The sequence below is a fragment of the Scyliorhinus torazame genome, chromosome 14, assembly GCF_047496885.1.
Source record: "Scyliorhinus torazame isolate Kashiwa2021f chromosome 14, sScyTor2.1, whole genome shotgun sequence".
NCBI lineage: Eukaryota > Metazoa > Chordata > Chondrichthyes > Carcharhiniformes > Scyliorhinidae > Scyliorhinus > Scyliorhinus torazame.
In genome coordinates, this window is record NC_092720.1 from 17,132,641 (window position 1) to 17,152,986 (window position 20,346).

The following is a 20,346-nucleotide window of genomic DNA, read 5'->3' on the forward strand; positions in this document are numbered from 1 at the left end:
GGAGGAACTACTTCTCCCAAAGGGTCGAGTGCGGTGGGTACTGGGGCAGTGAAACATTTAAGGAGGTTAGATAGATTTTTAATCGGTAATGGGTTGAAGCGTTACGGAGAACGGGCAGGACGGTGGAGTTATGACCAGGATGAGATCAGCCATGATTGAATGGCGGAGCAGATTCGATGGGCCAAATGGCCTCATTCTGCTCCTCTATCTTATGAACTTATGGACTTGCCCCTCGCCTGAGGGGTGATGACCCTCAGGTTAAATCACCCCAGTCAGCTCTCTCCCTCAAAGGGGCAAGTGATCATCTAGGACTATGGCGACTTTACTTTTTAATTACTGTAGGAGGGCAATGTACCCAACAGCTTAAATGGTTTTGCACAATACATGATGGATAGGTTTATGCATGATTTGAAGGAAAATCAAGGAGGTGGGGGTGTACAGATAAATAATCCAGCTTCTCATTTTAAACCGCTTCAAGCCAAAGCCAGTCATGTGACATATTTTGGGTCTGGGTGAGTGGCAGTTGCAGAAAAAGAAACTTGACAGGTAAATGTGTTTCAAGAAATAGTATCATTGTGCCATGAAACACTTGTTAAAGAGAACTTGGAGTTGAGAACGTCTTTGACTAAGTTTGTTTTTGGTCCACTGAAGGTCACTCAAAGGTTTCAAACCTTTATTCATAGTGAGATTACATAGCCACCTCAACCAAATTTGTATATTTCTTTTGACAATTTTGGGGACCTTTCTCTGATCAATGAGTGCTGTTAAAAAATGTACATCATAGAATTTACAGTGCAGAAGGAGGCCATTTGGTCCATCCGGCCCTTGGAAAGAGCACCCTACTTAACCCCACACTTCCACTCTATCCCTATAACTCCACCTAACCTTTTTGGATACTACGGGCAATTTAACACGGCCAATCCACCTAACTTGCGCATCTTTAGACTGTGGGAGGAAACTGGAGCACCCGGAGGAAACCCACGCAGACACAGGGAGGATGTGCAGACTCCGCACAGACAGTGACCCCACCGGGAATCGAACCTGGGAGCTGTGCTAACCACTGTGCTACCGTTCTGACCATTGTATTGTATTAGATTTGGAGATGGGATGCATTAGAGTGAGCTTTCCAGATATAATGCATTATGCCTTGGATGGTAGCTAAATTTGCAGACAACAAAAAGATAGGTAGAAATGTATGTTATGAAGAGCACATAAGGAGGTTGCATATGGGTATAGGTAGGTTGAGTGAGTGGGCAAAACATTCTGGCATTTGGAGCATAATGTGGGAAAATGTGAAGTTGTTCACTTTGGCAGGAAGACTAAAAAAAGCAGAGTACTATTTAAGTAGTAATGGCTGCAGAATTCCAAAGTGAGAGGGATCTAAGTGTTCTAGTGCATGAGTCACAAAATGTTAGTGTGCATGAACAACTAATTAATAAGGCTAATGGAATGTTAGCCTTTATTGTGAGAGGAATTGAAGATAAATGTAAGAATGTTATGCTTCAGTTATACAGCACAATGGTGAGACCACATCTTAAATATTGTGCGCAGTTTTGGTTTCCTTATTTAAAGAAGGAAGTGAATGTATTGTGGGCTCCTCAGAGGAGGTATAGCAGATTGATACCTGAAATAACTGGGTTGTCTTATGAGGAAAGTTTGGAAAGACTGGGCTTGTTTCCATTACAGTTTGGAAGAGTGAGGGGGTGACTTGATCGAAGCATATAAAATTCTGAATGGCCCTGACAGGGTGGAAAGCATGTTTCCTCTTGTGGGTAAGTCCAGAACTGGGGGCACTGTATTAAAATTTAAAATCAGCGGTGACTCTTTTAGAACAAAGGTGAGATGGATTTTATTCCCCCTGAGAGTTGTACATCTTTGCAACTCTGACTCAGAATGTGGTGGAAGGGGAGTCAAAGAATATTTTTAAGGTTGAGGTGAATCAAAGGTTCTGGGGGCTAGATGGGAATCTGAAATTGTAAACACAAACAGATGAACCTTGATCTTATTGGATGGTGAGGAAGGCTCGAGGGGCCAAACGGTCTAGATCTAAACCAGCCCCTGGCTAGCAGGCTAAACAGCTGGCTTGTAATACAGAACAAGTCCAGCAGCATGGGTTCAATTCCTGTACTGGCCTACCCGAACAGGCGCCAGAATGTGGTGACTAGGGGCTTTTCACAGTAACATCGTTGAAGCCTACTTGTGACAATAAGCGATTATTATTATTGTTCTGCTCCTATTTCACATGTTCATATATTCGTAACCTATTTTGTGAATGATGTCGCGTAACTAAATTCATTCTTTTTTATTTTACAGCATAAACACTCTTGTTGATTGCTGTCTTCATTAGGGTGAGGAAGCTGACTGCTGGAAATAAGGGTGATTTGTATTTCAGGACTGTAGTCATCCAATCAAAAACCTCATCAAAAACATCCATGATAGGAACAACATGAGCACTGAAGCTCCCTTGACACTGAGAACCATCAAACACTCCCAGGGCTGGTATAGCCTAGGCTAGGCACGGAGTACAGCCTCATCTACAGTGTCCCATTGAACACACCCATGTAAAACAATGCACAGTTTGGATGTATTATCTAATTTGATATTGGAAATAATTGTGTTCATCATCCACATAGATGCAATTGTACTCAGGTTCCAGAGGTGGAAGTGTATCACCTTGCATTTTGCAGCACTTAATTGCCATGTGAGAAAGATAACTTCCGTCGTATTTGATGAGCTGAATTTGAATCAAAGAGTAAGATGTCGAAGAGTGACATTTTTACTCATTATGTTGTCTGACCACTTTATTTTACAGTGTTAAATTTGTGCAAACTGAAATGATATGATTTAATGTGACAATAACAATTAACAATTGTTATTTTCCCAAAGGTAGGGGAGTCTAAAACTAGAGGGCATAGGTTTAAGGTGAGAGGGGAGAGATTCAGAAGGGCCCAGAGGGGCAATTTCTTCACTCAGAGGGTAGTGAGTGTCTGGAATGGGCTGCCAGAGGTAGTAGTAGAAGCGGGTACAATTGTGTCTTTCAAAAAGCATTTAGATGGTTACATGGGTAAGATGGGTATAGAGGGTTATGGGCCAAGTGCGGGCAACTGGGACTAGCTTAATGGTAAAAAACTGGGCGGCATGGACTGGTTGGGCCGAAGGGCCTGTTTCCATGCTGGAAACTTCTATGATTCTATGATTCTATGATTCTATGAACAATGTCTTCCCGTTTATCAGCTTGTTTGCTGATATCCACTGTTCGCCAACCATATCAAAACCATTCTTTTAGCAAGTACTCACCAGGGAATGACTTGGGTTTGTCTCAACAGCTACAGCAAGTGACCCTGCAATAATAAACTTTAAAAACATATTTTACGTCAGAGAAAAAATTCAGAAGAATTGGAGAACATTTGGAATATGGGATTTTTTTTCTGTTCTAAATTCTTCTCCCTTCATGCAGGAGATTTATGTTAGACATTGGACTGCATGTGCTCGCTGCCCCCCTCTGATTCCTTGCTCAGAAAACCATTCCCTCTGTTTGACATTGGAAAGAGAGTGAATGATGTCCAATGGGCCTCTGGGGTGTGGAGCATGACAACTGAAACTGACATTTATGCTGGTTGTTTCTTCACGTGCCCATTTTCTCTTTGGGGAATAGTTTGAAAAGATTAGCTGGCTGATTACCAACCCGGGGTTGACACTCAGAGGTTCGAATCACTCCATGTGCTTTCAACACAGGGCTGAAGGCATTGCATACCGCAAAGTCTATGGGCCCTGAAACATACCACGTGAATAATTCTACTCCACAATTCTACTCCCTGAACTAAGTTGTTCAAATACCACCACAACACGGGATAATTCTGGAAATTTGCCCATGTATACCCTGTGCACAAGAAGGAGAACAAGTCCAATCCAGCAATTACCACCCAACTTGTCTACTCTCAATCATCAGCAAAGTGATGGAAGGTGGTGATAACAGTACAATCCTGTGCTGGTTACTCAGCAACAACCTGTTTCATTTGGGGTTCTGCCAGGGTCGCTCATCTCGAGATTCCGTCACAGCTTTGGCCCAAACATGGACAGAAGAGCTGAATTCCAAAGGTGAGGTAAGAGTGACTGCCTTTGACATCAAGATCGCATTTGCGTTCAAAAACCCAGTCAAGATCGAAGTCAGTGGAAATCAGGGGGAAAAGTCTCCAATGGTTGGAGCCTTACCTAGCATAATGGAAGGTGGCTGTGATTGTTTCATGCCAATTATCGCAAACTCAGGGCATGGCAGGAGTTCCTCAGGGCAGATTCCGAGACCCAACTATGTTCAACTCTTCATCAATAATCTTTATTCTATTATAAGGTCAGAACTGGGGAAGTTCACTGATGCTTTTAGAGTGCTTATGACCATTCGCTACTCCTCAGATACTGAAGCAACCCATGCCTGCATGCAATCGGATCTGGACAACATTCGGGCTTGAGCTGGTAATTGACAATATATGTGACAGGCAATGACAGTCTCCAAGAAGAAATAATTTAACAATCACCTCTTGACATTTAACAGCATTAACGGTATGAATCCTCATGATCAGCATCTTTCATTTATTGTTGACCAGTGACATAACTGGACTAGCCATGTCAATATTGTAACTACAAGAGCAGGACAGAGGCTGGGAATTCTGTGCCAAGTAATCTGACTCACCAAACCCTATCCACCATCCACAAGCACAAGTTAGGATTCCCATGGAATACTCCTCACATGCCTTGATAAATGTAGCTCTGAGAACAGTGAAGAAGCTTGACACCACCCAGGGCAAGGTAGTCGACTTGGCTGCCAGCCCAGCCACAAACATGAACTCGCTCTACTACCAAAGCACAGTAAAATCGGTGTGTATAATTTACAAGATACACTGCAGTAACTCACCAAAGCTCATTAGTCAGAACCTTTCAAACCACAATTACTATCCTCTGGAAAGACTAAAGCAGCAGATGCCCGGGAACACCACCACCTGGAGGTTCTCCTCCAAGCCATTCGGCATCTGAACTAGGAAATATATCGGCCGTTCCTTCACTATCACGGGTCAAAATCCTGGAACTCCCTCCCCAACAGCGCTGTGGGTGTACCTACAGCACATGGACTGCAGCGGTTCAAGAAGGTATCTCACCACCATCTTCTCAAGAGCAGTTAGGGCTAGCAAATAAATGCTGGCCTAGATAAGGAAGCCGAGATCACATAAATGAATTAAAGAAATACCCAGGTCAATACAGCTCGCTACATTGGCCTTGCTGGTAGATGCATTTAGTTAATCCTTGGGTGCAGTGCCAAGAGGTCCGTTAGTGTGTGTGTGTGGGGGGGGGGGGGGGGGGGGGGGGATTCATCAGTAGCACTTACCAGAACTCCAGTCCACCAGGGTGTCCCAATTGCTACCGAAAAGTCCCGGATGTTAAATCGATATACCGCAATGCTGATCAGAATTATTCCAATGATCATAATAATTGTACCTGTCACAATCTCTGTTATCTGCAAGAATCAGAAAATGGTGTTACATTGAAAAAATAACCTTTTCCCAGTCGTTTTAACTGGCTCCATGGTGTGACATTGACACGGCAGATCACCAGCCCTTTCCATAGAAAGAGTATGGGCGGGATTCTCCGACCCTGCGGCAGGTCGGACAATCGCCGGGGTGGGGGGTGGAGTGGGGGTGGGGGGGGGTGTTGGGGTGGGGGGGGGGGAGACGCGATTCACGCGCCGCTGCCCCGACGCTGGTCCGCCGATTCTCGGCACGCGTTGGGCTGAGTGTCCGCCGAGTTAGGCTGAGTCCCGCCGCCGCCGTTCACGTGTGATCCAACCCGGCGGGACCTCGGCGTTCGTGTTGTGGGGGGGCGGTGTGGTGGGGGGGGAGGGGGATCCGACCACGGGGTCTACCGATCGGCGGGCGAGACTATCCTGGTGGGGGCTTACGTTCCTCCGCGCCGGGCCCCTGTAGCTCTCCGCCATGTTGCGTCAGGGCCGGCACAGAGAAGGCAATGAGCACGCATGTGCAAACTCGCGCTGGCCGTAGCGTGCATGTGCAAACTCGCGCTGGCCGTAGCGTGCATGCGCGGACCCGCGGCGCCCGTTCTGACGCCGGTATCGGCAGCTGGAGAAGTGTGAGGTTCTCCAGTGCCGTGCTGGTCCCCTGTGCGGTGCAGGATCGCTGCTCCTAGGGGCCTGTTGACGCCACTGGAAAACACAATGGGGTTTACAACGGCAATAACGGCCTGAGGATCAGAGAATCCCGCCCATGATTTTCACCTCCACTCTGTGCAGTTTATCCTATGAATTCACAGAATTGTTCTATCGTAGAAGGAGGCCATTCAGTCCATCTACTCTACCAACATTTTCCCTATAACCTTGCATGTTTATATCTTGGTCATGTATACCTTTAATTGCGCTTTTGAGAGGAACTAATGAATCTGCTTCACTTTCTGGCAGCACATTCAGATGGTACCAATTTAAAATGTAAGCAAATTAATTTATGTTTATTTCCTTCCCGTGTCTAGTGACACATGAGACAGGCAAAGCGCGTGCTTATGTTTGTTTTCACGGCTAGTTTATCCTGGAACAGCATATTGTTGGAAATATTGTTGGAAGATGCTAAAACCTGAGGGGCATCACACTGAATTAAGTATTGCTCAGCAAAAACTGTACTGCTCTAACTTCCTGCCATTTGTGTATCAGAAGGGCTTACAGGTAGATAATCAATCTCTTTAGCCATGTTATGAATGCACCTTCTGGTACCATCAGGTTCTAGAGTGGGACTCAGAGCCAGAGCATCTGTCTCAGTGCCAGGGCCTCTCCCCAAGGCACCACTAGTCCTCCCTCAAACACGCTATACTGAGGTACAAAACACGGTGGCAAATCTGAAATAAAGCACAGATGTTGGAATATTCAGTAGGTGTGGCAACATCTGTGGAAAGCGAAACCTGAATTATTCAGAGGAGTTGGTAGCCCCACCACCGGGCAGTAGGCAGATGGTGATCCCACAGCGCCAGCCAATGGTACACTAGGGTGTTCTTTTGAAGAAATTTGAGTACATGACGTTTATTCTCATGCCACATTACAATGGATTTGGAGTCACATAGAGACCAGCCAAGATAAGGATGGCAGATTTCTAACCCTAATGGACATGGGTGAGCCGGCTGGATTTTTGTGACAATCCAGTGAATTCAGTGCAATCATTATTCATTCCAGTTATATTTAATTCAATTTTAATTCCCCAATGACAATCGTAGAATTTAAACTCCAGCATCCAATGTCATCAGTCCCGGTTCCTGGAATACTAGTCTTGTGACATAATCATGAGGCTAGCATGCCCCATCGGGCAATCTCCTGCAAAATCATGCAAACCCTGTCAATGAAATTTTTATTGTTACTTTACATCTCTGTTTATTTTCTGATCCACGGTGGGATAAAATATAAACAATATTTCCCACTTTGAAAAGTGCACTTACACCCAGGCCCATGAGTTTTCCTTTGAACATCTGGCGCCGAGCAGATTTATTTTGAGTGATGAAAGTGGTTTGGTTCACATGATGATTTTCGAGGTGTTGCACCACATGGGGGGTGGTGGGCAGCAGTCCTGGTGCTGAGAGTTGGGTTGTTGTAATGACATGTCCACCATTCGTCGACAAGTAAGCCATTTTCACCACAGTTGCCTGAAAGATATAGTAGAGTAAACAAGTCTTTTCCTGCTTTGTAACACAGCCTTTGATTGAATATCTCAACTTAACTTACGTGCAATTGTGAGGCCGTGTACAATAATATATGCATGACTCTGCCTAAAGCACAGACACAAGGGAACAAAAATATTCCCATTTGTTTTGGAGAAATGAGGTCCATGAAATCCTACTGTGCTCAGGATTGCAGGAGTGGCGGACACAGTTATGAGGTGAGGTTGTCCACAGAAAATATATTTGAGCAGTATTTCTTTTCAGTCTGAGCACAATAGAACATGAGAAATTGCCAGTGGGAAGTAGAACAGAAAACTGTGGTAGGATTTCTAAAAATGATGGATGAATGTGTGCCAGGAAAAAACAATCAGAATTATTAATCCTCCTGCTCTGGTTTCCTCCCATTAGTCCTGAAAGACAGGGGCCGGGATTCTCCCCTACCCGGCGGGGCGGGGGGTCCTGGCGGGATGGAGTGGTGGGAACCACTCCGGCGTCGGGCCGCCCCAAAGGTGCGGATTTCTCCGCACCTTTAGGGGCCAAGCCCTCACCTTGAGGAGCTAGGCCCGCGCCGGAGTGGTTGGCGTGCCGCCGGATGGCGGGAGAGGCCTTTGGCGCCACGCCAGCCCGGGCCGAAAGGACTGCGCCAGGCGGCGGGATTTACGCCGCCCCCCCCGGCGATTCTCCAACCCGGCGGGGGTCGGAGAATCCCGCCCATGATGTTAGGTGAATTGGATATTCTGAATTCTCACTCTGTGTACCCGAACAGGCGCCGGAGTGTGGCGACTGGGGGATTTTCACAGTAATTCCACTGCGGTGCTAATGTAAGCCTATTTGTGACACAAGTAAAGATTATTATTAGTAGTAGTTGTACCAGAGTAAAGCCGAGATTTTGGAAGGAAATGTTACATGTGGTAATTTTCTGCCTTTGGTTCGGCTATGCTGTCATGTAAAATAGACCTAACGTTTAGAAATATTAACTTGCACGTGATAATCTCATAATATTGGGACTCTGAATACAGTGTCCTTTTGTTTTTGACGATTCTGTCGACACCCGAATCCGCGCTGATTTGCCTCTCAAAAGGTTGCAGGTGGCTTAGCTTCTATTTGCTTGTCTGAGCACAGAGTGTGGGCTGTTCATTGGAATTCAATCCCTGTGTTCTCCTCAAGGTGGAGATGCAACCTCTATCCAACGTCTGTGGGTGATGCTGTCACCGACCAGGTCTGGCAGCATCGCTGGAGAGAGAAACAGAGCTAACCTTTCGAGTCAAATATGAATTCTTCACAACTGAAGGGAGGGACTGAACATTTCTCTCAGTTGGAACAACAATTGTCCATAGTCCTACTTTTAACTCAAGGTCATTAAATCCAGGTGCACACAACCTTTGTCTCATTATCAGGTAGATGTCAGGAAATTTCCAGCATTGAATGTGCGTTCCTACTTCTAAATTATCTGTAACACAGGACTGAAAATAATTTGAGATATAAATAAAGGATATCCCACCTTGTGGTGCTTAACCCTTCCCTCCAGATCTCATTACAGAAACGGATCCCAGTTATTATTCTGTTGACAGGTTCAGTTGCCTGAACTCAGTCAGGTTGATAGCTGAGGTGATATGTTGCATAGTATCATGCAGCTCATATGAGACCATTCGGCCCCTTTTCCCATTGCTGGCTCTGTGAAAGAACTATCAAGTTAGCCCCATTCCTTTGCTCTTTAACATTCGCTCTGCATTTTCTGTCGCCTTTTCCCTTTTTACCAACACCCAGGAGCTGAGGGAGGAATTAGCCAGGGTTCTGTATAATTACTTAATCTAAAGGAGAACATTCCATTCATCATTTTGATTGTTTTTTTTGTACTATTCAGCGATGTTTAAACATTTGTATAGTTGGTTCCAAAATCCCTTTTGCTCTTCCGGAGTTCCTCATTTCTCATCATTTAGGAAATACACGATTTATCTCCCTTGAGTTCAACACTTAGAATCATAGAATTCCGACAGTGTGATGGAGGCCATTTGGCCCATCGAGTCTGCTCTCACCCTCTGAAAGAGCACCCGACCTAGGCCCACTCCACTGCTCTATCCCGTTACTCCATCTAACCTGCATGTCCCTGGACACCGAGGGGCAATTTATCATGGCCGATCCACCTAACCTGCACAACTTTGGACTATGGGAGGAAACTGGAGCACCCAGAGGAAACTCACATATATGTAGGGAGAATGTTCAAACTCCACACAGTCACCCGAGGTCAGAATCCAACCCGGGTCCCTGGCGCTGTGAGGGCAGCAGTGCTAACCAGTGTGCCACTGTGCCGCCCACTTCCCCTTGCCGAGTTCCGTTTTCCAGAGATTTTCTCACTCACGGAATCTATTCATGTCCCATTGCTATGTCCTGCTCCAATCTACGTCACTAGGGCAGCACGGTAGCATTGCGGATAGCACAATTGCTTCACAGCTCCAGGGTCCCAGGTTCGATTCCGGCTTGGGTCACTGTCTGTGCGGAGTCTGCACATCCTCCCCGTGTGTGTGTGGGTTTCCTCCGGGTGCTCAGGTTTCCTCCCACAGTCCAAAGATGTGCAGGTTAGGTGGATTGGCCATGATAAATTGCCCTTAGTGTCCAAAATTGCCCTTAGTGTTGGGTTGGGTTACTGGGTTATGGGGATAGGATGGAGGTGTTGACCTTGGGTAGGGTGCTCTTTCCAAGAGCCGGTGCAGACTCAATGGGCTGAATGGCCTCCTTCTGCACTGTAAATTCTATGAAAACTTAATAATAATAATCTTTATTGTCACAAGTAGGCTTACATTCACACTGCAATGAGGTTACTATGAAAACCTCCAAGTCGCCACATTCTGACGCCTGTTCGGGTACACAGAGAGAGAATTCAGAATGTCCAGAATACCTTACAGCAAGTCTTTTGGGACTTGTGGGGGAAACCAGAGCACCCGGAGGAAACCCACTCAGACACAGGAAGAAAGTGCAGACTCCGCACAGACAGTGACCCAAGTGGGAATCGAACCTGCAACTCTGGCGCTGTGAAGCAACAGTGCTAACCACTGTGCTGCCCGTGGAATTGGAATTAGTGTCCCTCCTAATTTATGACCTTCTGCAAACTTGAATATCTGGCTCTCTGTGCCTTCATCCAAGTTATTCCTAAATACCTTGAAAAACGAAGGCCCCAGAATAGATCCACCACAACACTAGTTATCACACTAGGTATCAATCAGGGGACCCGCCCTTCTCCCTCCTCTCCGTCCATCCCTCCCCAACCTATCAAGAAGATTTATTCCTTTTAAATCCCACTACTTCCTCTTTGCCAAAATATTTTTTCATACATTTCTCCCGTTGATTTATTTTAGCTTTATTTTTTTAATTCCTGTAGGGGCTGGTTTAGCACAGTGGGCTAAATAGGTGGCTTGTAATGCAGAATAATGCCAGCAGCGCAGGTTCAATTCCCGTACCAGCCTCCCCGAACAGGCGCTGGAATGTGACGACTAGGGGCTTTTCACAGTAACTCCATTGAAGCCTACTTGTGACAATAAGTGATTATTATTATTGTGAAAATCAATACAAAGAAGTGGATTAATAAATCTGTTCAATAACTAAGTTAATAATAAATTAATAATTTTTTATTGTTTGGCCTGTATCAGCCTAAATTGGCTATCATCATCCTGAGCATCTTCCTTTTAGTTTTCCTCTTTTTATAAAACCTTTCACTATTTTACTTTATTTGTACAATGTTATTTTTTATAATTGCATTTCAAGCTTCAATATTTTTTGCTTTCTTGTTCTTTTCTATCTTTTTCCCAGTGCACCTCTTCTTTTCCATTTGGGAAACCACTCCTTCAGTTTTAACCCACACTTTATTGTTTATATTCTGCGGGGTTACTTGACTGAACAGGTAGAAATATTTCCCTTAAGCTGTGTGCATTAATAGTGTTCTAAACATTTCCCTGAAAACTTCCCCGTGTTTTTCTCGCTTCACCTGTTAACAGTCCAGCTCCAGTTCGGTGTGTTCAGTTACAGCCTCTTCCTTTTAAATGAGCCTGATATAAATGTTAAACTGGCGTCTGTGAATGATCTTTTCCCCCAACTTAATGTCAAATTCCAATCCTGTTATGGTAAAGGTTTGCCTGATGAACACGCACAGTCAAATTATCAATATTATATATTTTTCTGATTACCGAATTATCGAATGGTTACAGCACAGAGGGAGGTCATTCGTTGCTTTTGGTCTGTGCTGACTCTCTGCAAGAACGATTCTCATTATGTCACTCTGCCGCCTTTCCCCATTGCCTTTAACAATATTAATTTTCAGACACACTCCAATTTCACCTTTCCATTATCCAGTACGGTTCAAACTCATCAGTGGTGAAGAAAATCTTCACCGGGTGAGGAGACCCCCCCAACAAACAGGAAGAATTCGAAAGATTAGCTTAATCTTACCTTACTGTGTAACCTGAGCGAATAGACTCTTAGCTCACTCTGATGTTCGTAAGCTTCAACTGAATGAAAGTGTTGTCACAAAACCGAATGCAATTCCAATAAATGCCAAATATTGCGGAAGTGGCAGATGTGAGATTGATCCAAAAAGAGATGCAAAATACCAGCAGGTCTGGCAAATACCTGCTGATTATCTGCTGATCCCAAACCCATTGTAAAATTTCCCCTGAGGCTCAATTTTCTATTGAAGATGATTTCCTCATTCAAGAATATTTTGGACTTGGGCAATGTGATTGAAACATCCGTGGAATGATGAGCACAGCAACAGGTTGGTCTTGTTTTTGGACGCCACGCCTGTCTTTACCGATAAATGCGTTGTTCGACAAGCAAAGCTTCTTCCCGTCAGGCAGATAAAAATGAACATTTGAATACCAGGATATGAAATCTGAGGCATCAAAGTCAACTGTCCCCCAACCACTTCACGTTCAGGGGAGAAACTCAACAAAATCCAGCGACATGGAAACAGAGGCAGATTCATTCTAACCAATCAGGAGAGTGGGCAATGAAGTGGCAGATGAAACACAATGTGGAAAAGTGTGAGGTTATGCACTTTGGAAGGAGGAATTTAAACATAGACTATTTTCTAAATGGGGAAATGGTTAGGAAAACAGAAGCACAAAGGGACTTGGGTGTCCTTGTTCACAATTCTCTTAAGGTTAACTTGAGGGGCTGTTTAGCACAGGGCTAAATCGCTGGCTTTGAAAGCAGCCCAAGGCAGCCCAGTAGCATGGTTCAATTCCTGTAACAGCCTCCCTGAATAGGTGCCGGAACGTGGCGACTAGGGGCTTTTCACAGTAACATCATATGAAGCCTACTTGTGACAATAAGTGATTTTCATTTCAGGTTCAGTCTGCAGTTATGAAGGCAAATGTAATGTTAGCATTCATGTCAAGAGGGCTAGAATACAAGACCAGGGATGTATTTTTGAGGCTTTATAAAGTTCTGGTCAGACCCTATTTGGCGTATTGTGAGCAGTTTTGGGCCCCGTATCTAAGGAAGGATGTGCTGGGCTTAGAAAGGGTCCAGAGGAGGTTCACAAGAACGATTCTTGGAATGAACAACTTGTCGTATGAGGAACGGTTCAGGACTCTGGGTCTGTACTCATTGGAGTTTAGAAGGATGAGGGGGGATCTTATTGAAACTTACAGGATACTGCGAGGCCTGGATAGAGTGGGCATGGAGGGAACGTTTCCACTTGCAGGAAATACTAGAACCAGACAATCTCAGACTAAAGGGACGATCCTATAAAACAGAGATAAGGAGAAATTTCTTCAGCCAGAGGATGGTGAATCTGTCTAACTCTGCCACAGAAGGCTGTGGAGGCCAAATCACTGAGTGTCTTTAAGACAGAGGTAGTTAGGTTATTGATAAATAAGGGGATTAGGGGTTATGGGGAGAAGGCAGGAGGATGGGGATGAGAAAAATAACATGGTATTGCCGGTCAGGATGCTGACGTGGCGGCTGCGGACTCATTTGTGTGCGGTCGGATCTACGGGCGCACGGCCTCCACGGTCCGAGTCCACCATGGCGTCCGGCACGGCCGCTGGAGGCCGCCGCCGTGCGCATGCGCGGACTCAAAACCGTAAGTGCGGGGTCCATATCCGCAGCTAAAGCTGCGTGAAGCACTCCGGGTCTCTGCTAGCCCCCTGCAGGGCATTAAATTAGCTTTTTTTTGTTGGAGAAACACGGGCGTGCAGCGCCAGGGTTTTTACCCGGCGTAGGGACATAGCCCCATTTTGGGATAATCCAGCCCACGATCTTGAACTTTGTGTTTGTTAAATTAGATTCTCATGATATATAGGATATATATTTGGGCCTTCTGTAAAACTGAACAAGATTTCTTTGATTGTGACTTTATGTGACAATTTGAAACAGGTGATTCTGAATCATTTGCCAATGTTCCATCTCTTGCAGTGTTTTACCTCTCATGATTTGCACAACTCCAAGATTCACTCAGTATCGTCAGAACAACAATTTTCATGATTCATGTTATTCTGCAACAGGTGATGCACTTGGCAGAATCCACAGGGTCAACAGATGTCTCGAAGAAAAGGAGATTGGCAAAGGTAGTCCCCAGCTGTTGGGCCTGCATGCTGGATTAACCTATAACAAGCCTTCACGTGTACCCAAAGTAGAGCCCATTCTGCTTTTGAAGCTCTGTCTATTTTACATACTGTTCAGCCTCCTCTAAAGTTAAATCCTTCTTGGTTTGCAAAAGCTGTGACAGCATATCTTCCTGCATCACCATAACAATGCATGTTATAGAGAACTACAGCTGTAACTACTTGTTAGTGTTAGACGTTTTAGTTGCTGTGATATGAAGAGTCTAAAGTTCTGTTCCTTTTTCGCAAACACACATTTATTTCATTCCTTGTGCCTTAGCACAAAACTCTAACTATACATCACTTGACAGAGGCCGCCTGAAGCCCCTTTACATATCAGTGTCAATTAATGGATACTTAACATAAATGAGACAACTAATTAACCCATTACTTAACAGTTTCCCCTTCCTTGGAGAAAAAAAAAAATTAGGTGAAAACAAAATTTCAAGAAACTCAAAAACACACACATGATTTCCCCCTCCATTTTTTTTTGTTTGGACGAGAAGAAAAAAAACAGTCACAGAAACAAGCGGCCTTTATTAACAATATCCAAAAGTTTCTGTGAACTCGCCCCTCTTTTCAGTTGATAGCTCCTGTCGACCCATTTAATTTTTGTTATTTCCCCTTTGTCCAACATCTGCTTCAAACTTGCGATGTCTATCCGCAACCTCTTTTCATTGACACTTTTTGTAGAGTGCACATTTTCCCACAGGGATTTATTGTCAATGTGTCAGTCAATAGGTATATTACCCAAATCCCCTAATCCCAAAATTTCTGTCAATATCATACTTATATAAAAGGCCATATCCATCGCCTCGACAAGGCTTAACGTCTCAGCAGCCAAAGTGCTTTTTACCACTCTCCTTATTTTCTTTGTTTCCCACATAAGCGGGCAACATTTACCATTGTCCCCGAAAAGGAAAATTATAAAACCTCCTGCGCTTGAAACCCCATCACGTAAATTTGCGTAGGACGCATCACTATAAACTATGAGTTTCAAGTGCCTAAGGTCACCTAAAACCGGGAACTTCAAAACACACACCTGCATTTTTAGTTTGGCCAACGCTTTATTTGCTCTTATTTTGTCTTCCACTTTGGGATCATTCATTTTTGTACTCAACTCTAAGACATCAAAACTCACGTCCGGTCTAGTCTGTCTACCTAACCAGTTCAGTTGCCCAATTAAACTTCGCAGTTGCTCTTTTACTATCTTTGAAACCATTGCGACTTTTTGTGAAACTCAGCCACGACTAATTGCTATTGGGCTGATGCTTTCCAAATAAGATTGCTGACGTAAAGTTGCCCCTAACTTAGTCTGTCAATTTCCAGTCCAATATATTTAAATGCACCGGAAGCCTGACTTCCAACCCTGAATTCTTTCCTCAAATCAGAGATTACAATAGCTTCAAAATCACTAGTCCCACCCCACAAAAGATCATCGACATGCATCATAAAAATGCCAGAAAGATTTCCTTTATAGTGCCAGTAAAACATTGCAGGATTTGCTTTCAGCTGGCAACAGCCTAACTTTAACAAAACTGACTACCAAAAAATACCAGACTCTAGATGCATCATTTAATCCATATTCACATTTGTTCAACTTCCAGAGTACCCCTTCTGTGTTAGTTGCTTCTTTAGGAGGATGGAGAAAAATGTCTCTCTGGAGCTGATGCCCCAGCAAAAAGGCAGCTTTTATATCTATAGATTTGCATTCCCATGCCTTTGTGGCCAATAGAGCCAAGAAGATCTTTAAAATAACCTTTCCTGCTGTAGGTGAATCTACCCTTAAATCATGATCTTCTAAGTTTTCTTCAAATCCCCTTGCCACAAGCCTGGCCTTTACCTTATAAGTTCCATCCGGAAGATCCTTTTCCGTGCAAATCCATCTGTGGGATAGAGCTCATTGTCCCCTATCCGGTCCTTCCGTGTATACCCCAAATTCACTCCAATTATGCAATTCTTGCTGTTTAGCTTCTTTGATAACTTTTTCATCTAATTTATTTGAAGCCACCAAAACCTCACGTGCATGTGGCCTTCTACTCCTATTAGTATTTGTAGTCTTACTCATGTTCCGAGATCTTGATAAACTACGTCCGCTCTCCCGCCTGGTATCTCGTTCTGTACTGCTACTGCTTGATCTTTCCCTTCTGCTATGGGATGTCCTTTCAATCGTTCTAAACCTTTTCCTGCGAACCTGTTCACTATCCAATGTACTATCTGAACTGGCACTGTGTTTCTGTGCCCTCCGTTTTTGAACTCCGTTTTCCCAATCCATTGTCTTGACTCCTTCCCCTGAGTGCTGTACATTCAACCAATGTTTATACTTTCCAGTGGCCTTCCCTGCTCTACTAATAATAGTTGCATCCTTCCATTGACTAGACCCTTCAGGCAAGTATGTCTCTTTTGTACCAACTTTTGGCAGTTGCCCTTTCGGAAAAATGGCCTGTTCTAATTCATCAGAAGTGTTGTATTCCTCCATAGAAACCCTGTCTATATCAGTTAATTGGTCCTCATAGTTCTGTAACACATGCATACCAGATGACTCTGGTTCCTGAACTCAGTCAGGTTGATAGCTGAGGTGATATGTTGCATAGTATCATGCAGCTCATATGAGACCATTCGGCCCCTTTTCCCATTGCTGGCTCTGTGAAAGAACTATCAAGTTAGCCCCATTCCTTTGCTCTTTAACATTCGCTCTGCATTTTCTATCGCCTTTTCCCTTTTTACCAACACCCAGGAGCTGAGGGAGGAATTAGCCAGGGTTCTGTATAATTGCTTAATCTAAAGGAGAACATTCCATTCATCATTTTGATTGTTTTTTTTGTACTATTCAGCGATGTTTAAACATTTGTATAGTTGGTTCCAAAATCCCTTTTGCTCTTCCGGAGTTCCTCATTTCTCATCATTTAGGAAATACACGATTTATCTCCCTTGAGTTCAACACTTAGAATCATAGAATTCCTACAGTGTGATGGAGGCCATTTGGCCCATCGAGTCTGCTCTCACCCTCTGAAAGAGCACCCGACCTAGGCCCACTCCACTGCTCTATCCCGTTACTCCATCTAACCTGCATGTCCCTGGACACCGAGGGGCAATTTATCATGGCCGATCCACCTAACCTGCACAACTTTGGACTATGGGAGGAAACTGGAGCACCCAGAGGAAACTCACATATATGTAGGGAGAATGTTCAAACTCCACACAGTCACCCGAGGTCAGAATCCAACCCGGGTCCCTGGCGCTGTGAGGGCAGCAGTGCTAACCAGTGTGCCACTGTGCCGCCACTTCCCCTTGCCGAGTTCCGTTTCCCAGAGATTTTCTCACTCACGGAATCTATTCATGTCCCATTGCAATGTCCTGCTCCAATCTACGTCACTAGGGCAGCACGGTAGCATTGTGGATAGCACAATTGTTTCACAGCTCCAGGGTCCCAGGTTCGATTCCGGCTTGGGTCACTGTCTGTGCGGAGTCTGCACATCCTCCCCGTGTGTGCGTGGGTTTCCTCCGGGTGCTCAGGTTTCCTCCCACAGTCCAAAGATGTGCAAGTTAGGTGGAATGGGCATGGCAAATTGCCCTTAGTGTCCAAAATTGCCCTTAGTGTTGGGTTGGGTTACTGGGTTATGGGGATAGGATGGAGGTGTTGACCTTGGGTAGGGTGCTCTTTCCAAGAGCCGGTGCAGACTCAATGGGCCGAATGGCCTCCTTCTGCACTGTAAATTCTATGAAAACTTAATAATAATAATCTTTATTGTCACAAGTAGGCTTACATTCACACTGCAATGAGGTTACTATGAAAACCTCCAAGTCGCCACATTCTGACGCCTGTTCGGGTACACAGAGAGAGAATTCAGAATGTCCAGAATACCTTACAGCAAGTCTTTTGGGACTTGTGGGGGAAACCAGAGCACCCGGAGGAAATCCACTCAGACACAGGAAGAAAGTGCAGACTCCGCACAGACAGTGACCCAAGTGGGAATCGAACCTGCGACTCTGGCGCTGTGAAGCAACAGTGCTAACCACTGTGCTGCCCGTGGAATTGGAATCAGTGTCCCTCCTAATTTATGACCTTCTGCAAACTTGAATATCTGGCTCTCTGTGACTTCATCCAAGTTATTCCTAAATACCTTGAAAAACGAAGACACCAGAATAGATCCACCACAACACTAGTTATCACACTAGGTATCAATCAGGGGACCCGCCCTTCTCCCTCCTCTCCGTCCATCCCTCCCCAACCTATCAAGAAGATTTATTCCTTTTAAATCCCACTACTTCCTCTTTGCCAAAATATTTTTTCATACATTTCTCCCGTTGATTTATTTTAGCTTTATTTTTTTAATTCCTGTAGGGGCTGGCTTAGCACAGTGGGCTAAATAGGTGGCTTGTAATGCAGAATAATGCCAGCAGCGCAGGTTCAATTCCCGTACCAGCCTCCCCGAACAGGCGCTGGAATGTGACGACTAGGGGCTTTTCACAGTAACTCCATTGAAGCCTACTTGTGACAATAAGCGATTATTATTATTGTGAAAATCAATACAAAGAAGTGGATTAATAAATCTGTTCAATAACTAAGTTAATAATAAATTAATAATTTTTTATTGTTTGGCCTGTATCAGCCTAAATTGGCTATCATCATCCTGAGCATCTTCCTTTTAGTTTTCCTCTTTTTATAAAACCTTTCATTATTTTAATTTATTTGTACAATGTTATTTTTTATAATTGCATTTCAAGCCTTAATATTTTTTTGCTTTCTTGTTCTTTTCTATCTTTTTCCCAGTGCACCTCTTCTTTTCCATTTGGGAAACCACTCCTTCAGTTTTAACCCACACTTTATTGTTTATATTCTGCGGGGTTACTTGACTGAACAGGTAGAAATATTTCCCTTAAGCTGTGTGCATTAATATTGTTCTAAACATTTCCCTGAAAACTTCCCCGTGTTTTTCTCGCTTCACCTGTTAACAGTCCAGCTCCAGTTCGGTGTGTTCAGTTACAGCCTCTTCCTTTTAAATGAGCCTGATATAACTGTTAAACTGGCGTCTGTGAATGATCTTTTCCCCCAACTTAATGTCAAATTCCAATCCTGTTATGGTAAAGGTTTGCCCGATGAACACGCACAGTCAAATTATCAATCCTATCTATTTTTCTGATTACCGAATTATCGAATGGTTACAGCACAGAGGGAGGTCATTCGTTGCTTTTGGTCTGTGCTGACTCTCTGCAAGAACGATTCTCATTATGTCACTCTGCCGCCTTTCCCCATTGCCTTTAACAATATTAATTTTCAGACACACTCCAATTTCACCTTTCCATTATCCAGTACGGTTCAAACTCATCAGTGGTGAAGAAAATCTTCACCGGGTGAGGAGACCCCCCCAACAAACAGGAAGAATTCGAAAGATTAGCTTAATCTTACCTTACTGTGTAACCTGAGCGAATAGACTCTTAGCTCACTCTGATGTTCGTAAGCTTCAACTGAATGAAAGTGTTGTCACAAAACCGAATGCAATTCCAATAAATGCCAAATATTGCGGAAGTGGCAGATGTGAGATTGATCCAAAAAGAGATGCAAAATACCAGCAGGTCTGGCAAATACCTGCTGATTATCTGCTGATCCCAAACCCATTGTAAAATTTCCCCTGAGGCTCAATTTTCTATTGAAGATGATTTCCTCATTCAAGAATATTTTGGACTTGGGCAATGTGATTGAAACATCCGTGGAATGATGAGCACAGCAACAGGTTGGTCTTGTTTTTGGACGCCACGCCTGTCTTTACCGATAAATGCTTTGTTCGACAAGCAAAGCTTATTCCCGTCAGGCAGATAAAAATGAACATTTGAATACCAGGATATGAAATCTGAGGCATCAAAGTCAACTGTCCCCCAACCACTTCACGTTCAGGGGAGAAACTCAACAAAATCCAGCGACATGGAAACAGAGGCAGATTCATTCTAACCAATCAGGAGAGTGGGCAATGAAGTGGCAGATGAAACACAATGTGGAAAAGTGTGAGGTTATGCACTTTGGAAGGAGGAATTTAAACATAGACTATTT

The 20,346-nt window shown here is 44.2% G+C and overlaps 1 protein-coding gene across 2 annotated transcripts in view; it reads right to left on the bottom strand.

Moving 5' to 3' along the window:
- The window catches only part of LOC140389255 (membrane-spanning 4-domains subfamily A member 4A-like), a 54,656-nt gene that overhangs the window by 19,703 nt on the left and 14,607 nt on the right, over window positions 1-20,346 (bottom strand). The window contains exons 1-4 of one of the 2 annotated variants that reach the window (XM_072473434.1): window positions 12,139-12,291; window positions 7,480-7,683; window positions 5,378-5,506; window positions 3,298-3,354 (exon numbers count right to left, since the gene is read on the bottom strand). In XM_072473434.1, the coding sequence (XP_072329535.1) occupies window positions 3,298-3,354; window positions 5,378-5,506; window positions 7,480-7,668 (375 nt within the window). In that variant the 5' untranslated portion in view covers window positions 7,669-7,683; window positions 12,139-12,291. Of the gene's footprint in view, window positions 1-3,297; window positions 3,355-5,377; window positions 5,507-7,479; window positions 7,684-12,138; window positions 12,292-20,346 lie in introns of those variants that run through there. The other variant, XM_072473435.1, reaches the window with a different exon arrangement.